Below are 12041 nucleotides of genomic sequence, written 5' to 3'. Positions count from 1 at the left end.
TCCATCATATCAAAATGGCCGCCCACCGAGCTGCCAGCAGTCAATACGAGGAGAGCGCTAATCAGAGAAGTGGCTGAGAAATCTGTGGTAGTTGTGGAGGAGCTACCGGTGCCGTCTGCTCAGGTGGGAGAATGTGTTGTTGGGTCACCTGTTGGGCCTGATTTATGGCTGCCGTGTCAGTCCACACAAAAGGCGTCTCACCGCAGGCTGGCACACTCCCTGTCGAGGATGGGCATTTCCTGTCATTTGCCCAGTCGTGCGCGTCCTCGTTTTGGCTCGCCAAACAGGAAGAGCAGCCTGGTAGAATTTGAAACCGCATTAGGTTTAACCTAAACAAAGCTAAAGGTTTGTTGCGAAATATGACATACATTTTACAAACAGGTTGTAAAAGTAACATTCACCAGGTCGGACTAGGCAGATAGTGGTGTGTATTGTTGAAAATGGTAATTTTGCTTGCCAGCGCGTTGGAGCAGCTTCTTTCCATCTCCCAGTGGCCACTTTGCATGGCTTTGTTTCACACGAATGTTGTGTTAACTGCTAAGAGGGAGTGGTGTCATCCTCTTTTGAATTTCAATGCGAAAAGTCCTCAACAAAAATCCCCACTGTGAAACATGGTGAAGGCAGCATCATGCTGTTGGGATTTTGTTTTTCTTTTTGTCAGCAAAGACAGGGGATTAGGTCAGATTTGATGGGAAAATGAATGAAACTGGTACGGAGGTTCACTTCCCTGCACCACTGAGCCCAGAATAGAGTAAAATATACTTTGTTGATCCCCGAGAGGAAATTGCTTATTTGTCACAAATGCGAAGTGATATAAAATTATTAAAAATACATGCAAACATAGTTAGATCATGTTAGAGCCAAATATGAGACAAAATCTAGCTCTGACTCAAACACTGAATTTTTTAAAAATCGCTATTCATTAACTATTTTGCAAAGGTGAAAGGTCAAACCGTTCAGTCTCTAGAGGTCTAAAGCTGGTAGATAAAACTCAAAAGACTTACAGCTCTATTTGTAGCTAAAGGTGTTCATATTACGTGTTATATTAACTCAGGAAAGCTGAATGCAAATGCACAATACGCCACACAAAGTCATGATTCTGTGTCGCTTTAAAATTATGCTGTGCTTAATTTTATAACGTAAAATCCAATAAAGTTCGTACATATATCATGACATAATGTAAAATAGGTTCAAAGGGCATGAATACTGTTTTTTTTTCTCCCCCCAGGCCCAGGAGTTGTACTTGGACATCTGCTCCACCCTGGACGCGACGAGGGACAGAAACAGCGGCGCACGTTCAGTGTCCTCCCATAGCTCTCGGAAATCCTCCCACACCGCCCTGTCGGACTCTTTGTGTGAGTCATCCTCTTCTCTCTAAACTGCCAAGTCACTTTGAGGCAGGTTTCCATGTAAAAAACAAAACAAAACAAAAAAAACACTGTTCTTGTGTTTGTGCTGCTCAAACATAGACTAAAAACTGCTGCTTGTCACTTTGAGCAAAGCTTTATAGACATTTTCTTTATTTTCTCAGCATAGAAATCACAGGTCGTTTAGTTTTTTTTTTTGTTTGGTTTTTTTTTAGTCTTTGTGAAAATTCCCCAGTGGATGTTTTGTCATGGAATCTTAAGAAACTTTGTAATCAGCGGTAAAACTCCTGAAACGAAGCAGACATGGCGTCATCGCAACACCTCCTTATACGTGTGGGTGATGATGCATCTCTGATGAAATGTTTCCAAACCCCAGGGTTTCTGTCTGCTGTCCCACCAGCTATGTAACGCACTAAATACTTCCACCTGCATATTCATGAAGACAGTGCAGCAGCTGGGGCTTTTTCATAGCAGTATCTGTTTATAAAAAGTGTATAAAGCTTCCCTGAAAAACACATTCACACAGTGGTGGACTTATTTAGAAAACAGCCTCTGTCAGAACTATGAGTTGCAGATATTTTTCTTGCTCAGCCTCGGTTTGTGTGGGCTGTAATAAAAAAACAGTGTGTGGATTTATGTCAGAAAAGGCCTCTGAATCAGAAGCTGTTGTACAACCACAGATGAATTATATCCCTTCTTTTATCTTAACTTCAAGAAAACAATCTTCGCCCTTTGAAAGAGGAGAGAATATTTTGTTTTACTTTGGTTTGCGTTTTTTAAACCCTGCGTTCAGATAACGAAATCTAGACAGTAAAGCGTTACCAACGCATTGTCTGTGTTCGAAACCCCTTCTAAAGGTAATCATGACCAGAATAATTTGATTTCCAGTGTTCATCTTGATGGAATATGTCAGTACATACCAAATGTTTTTTGTTTCCGCCTATAAAGTTGTTTGATTTGGCAGGATATCTCGGCAAAACCCACATACTCAAATCCACAAATTCATTTTTCTCGCAAACGTGGCACCACTTGAAAGGAAATTTATAATCTTTTCATCAGTGTAAGATTTGCCAAGAATCTTTCTTGTAGCAAATAAATAGTTAAATACAAATTTCTTTTAACTTTTATTCTTACTTTGTGTAATTTTGATTAAGTTTTGATTAGTCATTATTGGAAGTCCAAAATGGACGTCATTTTAGACTTCCAAAATGACTTTGGACTGAACTGTACATTTGGCCAAAATATCAAAAAAATGCAAGAAAGTGAAGGATTTGTGTGTTTATTTTATTGTAAGTTTTAATTCACTGTCATTAAATTAAGCAAACAAAACATTTTGTAAATGTGCTGGGCAGACATTTATAACAATGATCAAATTATCAATCATTGCTCCCTTTCTCTTTTTACTAGGACTTCTCTCTCTTAACTGTTGAGCAACATATAATTTATGCAGACTGATCATATGTTGTCTTAAACCTATTCTGCTTTACGTTTTTACTGCATTCGCCTCAGTTTTACTCATCGGTTGCCAGGGAAACGCTGTCCTAACAGAGTCAATGCTCAGTCTGTGTGTCTAAAAGTGAGCCGTCTCCTTTGCAGCAGCAAACTCCTACACAGAGGCCTGCACACAATCATGGCCGTCAGCCTCCATTGGACCAGAGAAGACACCTGCCAGACTCCAGCCCAGTGGGTCAAAGGTCAGCTTATTCCAAACAAGTTCATGTTAAAAAAAATTCTCGCTGCCTGAAGAGATAGAATCAGTCGTGTCTATTTTTGTTTTTCCCCAATGTAGAATTTGGCTCAAAGACAAAATTCCTTTGACCTTGTTCCCCAAATGAGCCTCTCCCTTTCTCCAACCTGCAGCAAGCACTCCACCATGGTCAGTGTTTAGACTTCCTCTCCTGCCTGTTGCTCTCCTTCTGCTCTGCTTGTGTACAGTATCTCGCTGTTATGACTGCCGCTGCAATTTGGGTCTGTTTCATCCGCTCCGCTCTCATGTACACTGACGCTTGGCCTGGTTATAAGACTGCGATTAGAAAAAGGACATCAGGAGAAGGCTAAGAAAAATAAAGAGCATTACATCTTCATTTTGCAATTGGACTACAGACTGGTTGCAAGGTTTCCCCCAGAAAACTTGCTAAGCCTGGTGGTTGGGTGCCAGGGCAGTCATTCGTCCAGCGGCCCGTCGTGTTTTTGAGTTAAAAAATGTTTAAAGTTTACAGGAAATCCGAAAATATCACTTGATAATTATGTGTTGTTGAAAGATTGGAAGATTAATACCTGAACACCAACTATTAAGTCTTAAAAAATGCTAACATTTTAATAAGACTTAAATAAGTAAGCAATGCTTAGCCTGGTGGGGCCACAAGTAAAGCCTGGTGGCCCACCAGGCTTATAATACACTGGAGGAAACCCTGGGCTGTGTGTTTTTTGAAGAGCCGTACAATTCTTGGATTGCTTTTCCTCGTTATAATTAACTACAGCGACACTTGGGGAATTTTTCTGTCTCAAATAAATGAACTGAAACTGAAGCAGGAAGGCCTTTCTGTGCTCAGCTCACATGTTTTCCCTGGTCTGTGTTGTCTTCATCTGCTGATTTCTGATGGTGCTTGAGCTGAATATGTGTCTCAAGTTAATCAGCGATTTCAAGTTAAGTGTGTGTGTGTGTGTGTGTGTGTGTGTGTGTGTGTGTGTGTGTGTGTTAAATGTAAACAGTATGTTAAATGTAAACAGTATAAAGAGGTTACAGAAAATAAATAGGTATAAATCAAGTGTAACACTAATTTTCTCCCATCTGTTTCCATGTTTCTTCTCTACAGCAGCAGCAGCAGCAGCAGCAGCAGCAGCAGCAGCAGCAGCAGCAGCAGCAGTCCTCTGTATATCAGCTGCAGCAGCCTCAGCTCGGCGTAATGAACCAGCTGAAGGAACAACTGGAGGAGAGGACGCGCATTCTGCAGGCCGACATCAAGACGCAGCAGCAGGAGCTGCACGACATTAAGGAGAAGCTCCATCTTGCTAATCTACAGGTAGCAGCCACTCGAAAGACGCCAAGTAATGACATCGGCTTTTCCGGAAAAACATATTCTCTACAGTACAAAAAGCACAGACTTTGAGGAAAGGAATGATGGACATTTGTCTAATTAGAGCCTTGAATCAAGAAAAACATTTGAAGCTTCATATAAGAAAGAAAATCAGCTTCTGACCAAATCCTCAGAAGTAAAGGTAGCTTGTCTCCCTCTAGAGGCAAATGCTAGCTATAGCAGAGCCCAGATTGATTTTCTTTGTTGTATCAAAAGCCAGAAGTGCCAGAGTTTAATACATAATTGTTAAATATTTATATATTTAATGACTTAGACCCCTATATTTCTGCATATGCAACTTTATGACCCTATTTTAATTGTTTTTTTTAGAGGTATACATATTTTTCTACAATAACATGCAGGATATAAACCAACTCTTTTCAGTAAGTACATTCATATTTGTTTTGTGTGTGTTAGATGTTGTTACAGCAGCCTATCCACAATGACTTCAACCAGGCCCAACAGCAGCAGCAGCAGCAGGGGCAGGGCCCAGGAAGGCCAGCACAACAGAACCAGAACCAGTCCCAGTCCAGTGTCATCAGGCAACTCTCTGGCCAGCCGAAACCATCAGCCTGCGGGGCTCACAGTTCATCTCCGCTCTCTTTGAGAGAAAACACTTCACCGTCTGCACAGGTTGAATACAGATTGCAGATTTGAAATAAGATAATTTTCAATGCTAAAGTCCAGCAAGTGGAAGCTAAGGATGTCAGCTTGACTTAATTTATAAAACATTTATAGAAAGAGAGAGAGGCAGCGCTAAACAGATGATAAACAGAAATATTTTAAATTGTTTAGAGAGGTGGCATTTTTAATATATCTTGTTTCATGTTACATTAGCGTTTAGCATAATTAGCATTGCTAGCAACTTATGTTAATGGCTCAAATTAACCTGTTCACGTTAGCTGTAGCTTCATAATTTCACCGCTGTCTTTCCATATAAAGTCCATATTGAAGGATTTTGGACGATTTCAGAACAAAATAAACACAACTTAGCTCTGGCATTCACTCACCGCTAAGCTAACCGCAACATCACAAGCATTTGGCTGAAAATGTCATGCACTAGCTAATAGCATTTAGCGCAACATATAATGATGGAGTGGAGAATATGAAGAGAGGGATAAACAGATGTTAACTTATTCATAAACACAGAAAAGCATTTTGCTTGATTCATTCAGAAAATGAACATCAACAGGTTTTTGTTGCGTTTTTCATTTTTATTAAGATAATTTTTCATAAATTTACAAAGCAGTGCTTTTAGAGTTTTTTTTGGTTTTTTTTAAGGTAAATTAAATGTTAAACGATTACTCTTTATGAATATTGTTTTGCCATTAGCGGCCATTATTGAACAGTGATTTGACAGGAATTAGAGTGGAGAGAAGACTTGCTGCAAATGGCCTCAGACCAGTGAATTATAAGTTTTGTTTGTAATTTGACAACCTGAATTTTCAAAATGATTAATGTTGATTATGTTGTTCCAGACGATTCATTTGGGTGGTAATGAAAAACAAATCAAACCTATTTTTATTTGTTCAGAAGTTGTTTGTTATGAAATGTCAGCGTCTCTCGGGAGCTTATCGTGCGTCTCCGTCTCCGCGCTGCAGGTTCAGCAGCGGGCTCCTCAGAGCAGACAGAGCCAGTCGGTGAGTTTGCCGATGCAGACAAACACGAGCCTGACGACGCCCTTCTACAGCAACCCCATGATGTTCTCCCAGACCAACACGAGGCCTCAGCAGGACACAAACCAAAGACAGACGGAGAGCCAGTTCAGTCACGACGGACAATTACGGTGAGAAGCCTGAGAAAAAAAAAAAGAATTTGTCTGCCGTTTTATGCAGCAGACGTGGTTTTTACGTCACAAACCGTCTCTCCTGCAGAATGCTTCTCAACCAGTCGATGCAGACCATGGTTCCGACCAGCAGCGTCACTTCCCAGCCCTCTCAGTGCAACATGGGCATCTCCCAAACTCTGTAAGCGGCCACGCTGCGACACTTGGCTCATTTATTGGGTTTATCGTGATACTCCGTCTGACCTCCTCACTGGTCTCCTTACAGATACAGCTTGGAGCAGCCGATCACCTCTTTCACCATGCAACAGGTCAACTGCAACGCCGTGCTGGTGCCCTCCCCCGTTTTCACCTCCCCCATAATGATCCCACACAACTCCTTCATCACGCATCAGGCCCAGTCAACCTACCACAGCCAGCCTCAGGCCTCGCAGCACTCCGTGCAGCTCCAGCAGCCCCAGCAGTTCTTTCAGGTACACAGCAGCAGCATAAGCGATCAAAGCCTTCTTCTCTGAAACTGAAAAGACATCTGACAGGTTATAGGTTATGTTTGAATATGCAGATATTGTGTATTACTCATTTCATTAAAGCAATAGTCGTTTTGTTTTTAGATCCATTTTTAAAAATCTTTTTTTGTCGGTTTATCCCAGTGGCCCTGAAGGCCACATTAACCTCTCAGCTGCCCAGCAGCCTCTCGCGTTTTCTCAAAGATTATATAGATATAAGCTGATCAAATGGCGGCACACAACTCCAGGAATTTTGACTGCTGAATCACAACATAGTGGCAAATATTCACAACAAATGTTGTCTCAAGACACTTCATAAAAAAATGTGAAAATAACACCCTTGCTATGACATTTCAGACAGCCAATCACAGAGGTGATATTGTTCTGTTGTCTCCCTGGCAACGGAGCAGAATAAATTCTGATTGGCTGCTTTTAAATGACACTGGAAGTTGGAGAAGTGGATTTATATCCCTTTAAAAATAAGACATGAAAGTAATACAGATATAAATCCATGATTTTATCTGAATAAATTAGTTTTAGATGTAAATACCTTTAAATCAATGTTTCATTTCCCTTTGCACTATTTCTGAAACATTAAATTCCCAATTCATAGTTCGCTCAGGTTTGTGGTTGTAACTTTACAAAATGTTGACCTTTGGTAATACTTCTGTAAGATTCTGTGTCTAGTTAGCGCTACATTTCCATAAAAGGTTAAATTTCACTAACCAAATTGAACAGAGACCTTTTTCAAACCTTTTTGTTTCCACAGATGACCCAAGGACTTGTACATGGTGGATCTACTCCAGCTTTCCTACACGCCACTAACGTCCCACAGCAAAGCACCATGGGATACATTCAGCAGCAGCCACAAACACAGCAGCTGCCACTTGCGCAGCAGCAGCAGCAGCAGCAACAACCACAGCAGCAGCAGCAGCAGCAGCAGCAGCAACAGCAACAGCAAAGGCAGTACCAACATTCCCAAAACCAGCCAGGCAGTGTTTCAGACTTCAGGAACATGCTAACACGGTAGCACCGAGGACTTCGTCTAAACTCTGAGGATCTGCCTCTCTGACGCCGCCCTGCGGGTGGCAGCACGCCGTCGAGCCTCCTAATTCACGGGGGACGGGGCGGGGAGGGATCCAGCCTGCACGTCGTCATAGTGACACCACAAGTAGAGGCTGCGCTGACCCGACGGCGCCCGCCGGATCCGAGGACAATCTCGAGGCCGCGTCGCGCTCAGGAGGACGGCTGCAACGAGTGGATCATCAAAGATGTTTGAAAAAAAAAAAAAACTGAAACAAACAAACAAACAAAAAAACAAAAACTATTTTAGACCGACAAGTGGAGGTTTTCTTCTAGCAAAGTTCTCATATAAGTGTTTGCACTTTGGTACCCCTATCTCCCCGGAAGTAGAATATTTATTTATTTTTTACCTAAGATCAAACGTTCTGTTCTGTTCCTGATCTCCGGCTCAGCTCCCCTCCTGTGGCATGACGCTAATGCTAAGCTACTCGTGACACTTTGTTTCCAGTGAAGATGGAGAGTCGGAGGTGAGCCCTGTTATCCCCACTCGCCACAGTTGGAACCACAATTTAGGCACGTCGAGTCACTACAGCAGAACTTTACACGACAAAACAACAAGTGCGACGACCACTTTAACAAAAGGCAGGTGTGACGTAACACACACTACAGCTGGAAGCTGGAGGTCTATAGATTTTTAAAGCCTCAATCCGGGACTGAAGGAGCGAGGGGTGCCGTAGCCGTCCCACCGCAGACCTCTGCAGGCTGAAGCGGTCGCCGCGCAGCACCGGGTGTCGGCGATGAGCTGGGAGGCGGGGAGGACGAATTGTGCCTTCTAACGTGATAACGTTCATGTTGTGGTTCGATTGGTTGCGTCTGATTATGGCTTTAAAAATCCAGCTCAGGTCCATTTGGAATATAAAAGGTATATTTTCGTAAGAGCATAATTTGTTATTAAAACATAAGACATCCAGATTTTCTAATTAATAGATTGCCTATATATATGTATATATATACGTAGTAATTTTTGTGACCTTTATGTTTGCAGTAAGTCCTTACTTTCTGAGCAGTCTGTTTCAGAAAGAGTCCTTTTTGAAATCATTACACAACAAAAACTACCAATTGGAAATACAAGCTGGTCTTACGCACAGACGTTCTGACAGAAATCGCTCCGGTATGCTCAGAGGTACATGCCGGATCTTCTGCTCGGTCCATTTCAGAAAAGCCTCATGCACGCGAGAAAAGCGTAAATTCATGTTCCCAACAGTCCAATCAGCTGCTTTACGAATGGAAACCTGCACACCGCCCCGGTAAAGATGCGTAAAAAGCCTTCATATAACTTCGTTTGTTTCAGCAACACAGCATTAAGTAAACCCCGCCTTTAATTTGATTCATGTTGTAAAAGAAAGGTAAAAAAAAATCTGTGGCATCTTGGGATCACCAAGTCTCCGTGGCAACTTTTAGATGCCATGCAAAAAGCTGCCACACAAACTCTACATGTGTGGAGTTTGCAAAAAGCTGCTGGGACTTAAACTGAAGCACATGTGGTTCGGGTCAGATCCGACCACTCGTTAAACTTTGGTCGTCCGTGGACAACTTTTCATTTTAGTTGGTCTTGGTTAGCCACTTTAACTTCAACTACCTTTCGGCCACATCTCGACATCTGGAGTATATATACAAACTGTTTTTGTTTCTCCGCTCTTCCCCTTTTCATCCACCGTAACCACTTGGGTTAGGTTTAAAACAAGAGACATAGATTGGAGAAAGAGTTTTGCCCACTAGTGGAGGATCAGTGATGCTGTGGGCCCGCCCTTGTTGGGAATCTGGGTTAGCCCAGCCTGCATGGCATTTTGAATCCTTTGAAATATCAGGACATGTGGTGTAAAAATAAAAGCATGTTGATTCTGGTGTTGATTTAGCAAACTGAAGTTTAGTGCGAGGCGATGCTTCTGCAGCAAAAGATGAATTTATCTTAGGGCTTTTTACACATCTTACAACAGGGGTGCGAGTCCAACCGTCAGCCTGTTTTGTGACGGCTTGTTTGAATATTTCAGAAGACTCCAAATTTCCAACGCCAACCAGGTGAGCTGAGTTTCAGATTGTTGCCTGCAATGGCTTCATTCACTCTAAAAAAAAATTTACCATTCTGCATTGAGAAATTATAGAGCCACTAACATCTGAAAGACACTACTTCACGCTAGCATGGTGAAAGAACACGTTTCGGATTCTGTGGAGCTACTTATCGGCTGTTGCAGCTGCTCTCCTTTGTCTCAATCAGCTTGGAGCAGACGAGCGTGTGCAGGAGCCATTGTTTTGATTGTCTCCGTTTTGTGGATAATACAGAGACGACCGTTAACAGAGGATTGGAGTGTGTTGCTGCAGTCTGTCCAGGAAGGGGAAGAGAAACAAAAAAACACCCATTAAAACATCACAATTACATCACCGTACAAAGACAATCAGCAGAATATACTGTATTTAAACTGCCTGTACCACAGTGTGACTTCACAATCTAACAAAGATTTTAAATCCTATAACGTAATCCCCCCACCCCCAAACTCCTCTTCTGGATTTTAATTGCACATGTTGTTGCTACACTTTATAGAAAGCAGCACGGTGGGGGGGCGGGGTGCTTGGCCCGTCCAGCGCCGGAGCTGCCCACGTTGCACGACAAGACGTAGCGAACTCAGCATGTACGTTCAGTGCCGTTTTTACACTTTTTTATGTGCAATGTCGATTTAAAAAAAAGAGAGAGGGAGAGAGAGAGACAGAGAGAAAAAGAATGTTAATTTATACTGTTGGAAATGTTTCCAATCAGATGTACATAGAGGTGTATAATAAGCAGTTGTTACCATGTAATTTATATGGAAGTATTTTTTTAAACGGAAATGTCCTAACATTCCTTTAGCAGTATTTTTTTTTTTTTTTTAGTTTGAGACGCGTCCTCTGAAGAGTAGGATTACACAGGACTTTTATCTGCATGGGAATGTGGTGCGCAGGGCCGGAGGCTCCCAAAGAGACTGAACTGAAGGGTCCGATAGTCACCTTGAGGAAGAGATTAAACAAACAGAAAAAAGATCTGAATTTTTATCACGCGGATTGTAGCGAATTCACCTAACAAAGGTACGAAAAGAAGAAAACGAAGTGCAATTGTGTAAACGTCATGACGTTAGGTTGTTGTTTGAAGCGGTTTCGTTCATGACCGATCCGACGTGTGTCTGCTCATAAAGGTCCAGCTTTACGGGTGCCATGGATGTCTGTGTTTCTGTTTTCACGGAAATGTCGCATCATGCAGGTGCGTGACACTGATATCGCTAAATAAAATTAATCATTTCAGTGACCTAATTCAAAAAGCTGCGTAGATTCATTGCTCATATAACACATTTCAGGCACTTATTTCTGGTAATTGTGAAGATTTGGGGTTAAGGTTAATTGAAAACCAAAATTTGATTTATCAGAAAAATGTATTTTATTGCACAGAAATGCTCTGCTGATTTGCCAGATGTCCAGCAGCTTGTCCCTGACGTGTGAGCCACTAAACGTATATATATAGAAGTATAGATATCAAGAGAAAGTTTAGTGGAAGGAAAAAGTGTGGTAATTTCTTAAGCCACTCAAAATAAAATAAAAATGTATTATTGATCCTATTATTATTGAAGTTTTCTGAGAAGGCGAATTTTGTGTTTTTTATTAACTAAGGACCCAAGATAACAAACATTGCAGAAATATTTGCTTGAAATGTATGAGTTTAACTTCCTAAATTTAATAGCTGAATAAAGTAAAGTAACAATTTTAACATGCACCTGTAAATCTGTGACGACGTAAAAGGACGATCTTGCAGAATATCAGCCTTTCTGGCAGGAGACCTGGTTGTTTTTCATTCAAACACATCATTCAGAGAGAGTAGACAAAGTTCCCCTTATCATTTTGTTTGCCTTGCTGTGTTGATCGAGAGCAAGTCCGTTCGGCATCCTCAGCCACGCCGAGTCAGAATCACTCGGGTTCGGACGCGAGTTAATCTCGAGAGCTTGATGAAGGGTGTAAATAATCTGGTCTGTCCGTTTTCGTAGTCAAGTCGCTCTCTGTGACGACGATTGCCGCACCTCTTCTCTTTTTTTTGGCTTCCCTTCATTACGTTTTGAATGGTGTTCATCACGGGGATTTCTTTTTTAATGTACGTCAGTTTGATCACATTTAACTTGTACTTTTTTTGTTTTTTCCTGATTTGTAACATATTGACTGGCTCCTCAGATGTGAGCGTGGGCAGTCAGATCCGATCCTCTCTGTGTAA

At 41.7% G+C, this 12041-nt stretch overlaps 1 protein-coding gene across 7 annotated transcripts in view; it reads left to right on the top strand.

The window, feature by feature from the left end:
• The window catches only part of npas2 (neuronal PAS domain protein 2), a 46046-nt gene extending 35246 nt beyond the window's left edge, over positions 1-10800 (top strand). For 4 of the 7 annotated variants that reach the window (XM_016668352.1, XM_016668353.1, XM_016668354.1 and 1 more), the window contains exons 14-22: positions 1229-1355; positions 2964-3061; positions 3157-3243; positions 4184-4390; positions 4862-5077; positions 6046-6230; positions 6319-6411; positions 6496-6700; positions 7503-7763. In XM_016668352.1, the coding sequence (XP_016523838.1) occupies positions 1229-1355; positions 2964-3061; positions 3157-3243; positions 4184-4390; positions 4862-5077; positions 6046-6230; positions 6319-6411; positions 6496-6700; positions 7503-7763 (1479 nt within the window). Of the gene's footprint in view, positions 1-1228; positions 1356-2963; positions 3062-3156; positions 3244-4183; positions 4391-4861; positions 5078-6045; positions 6231-6318; positions 6412-6495; positions 6701-7502 lie in introns of all 7 variants that reach the window. The other 3 variants (XM_016668351.1, XM_016668355.1, XM_016668356.1) reach the window with 3 other exon arrangements.
• Positions 10801-12041: the final 1241 nt, after the last annotated feature.

Source organism: Poecilia formosa, unplaced genomic scaffold (genome assembly GCF_000485575.1).
Source record: "Poecilia formosa unplaced genomic scaffold, Poecilia_formosa-5.1.2 Scaffold14, whole genome shotgun sequence".
Lineage (NCBI taxonomy): Eukaryota > Metazoa > Chordata > Actinopteri > Cyprinodontiformes > Poeciliidae > Poecilia > Poecilia formosa.
This window is presented reverse-complemented; position numbering and strand designations above follow the sequence as displayed.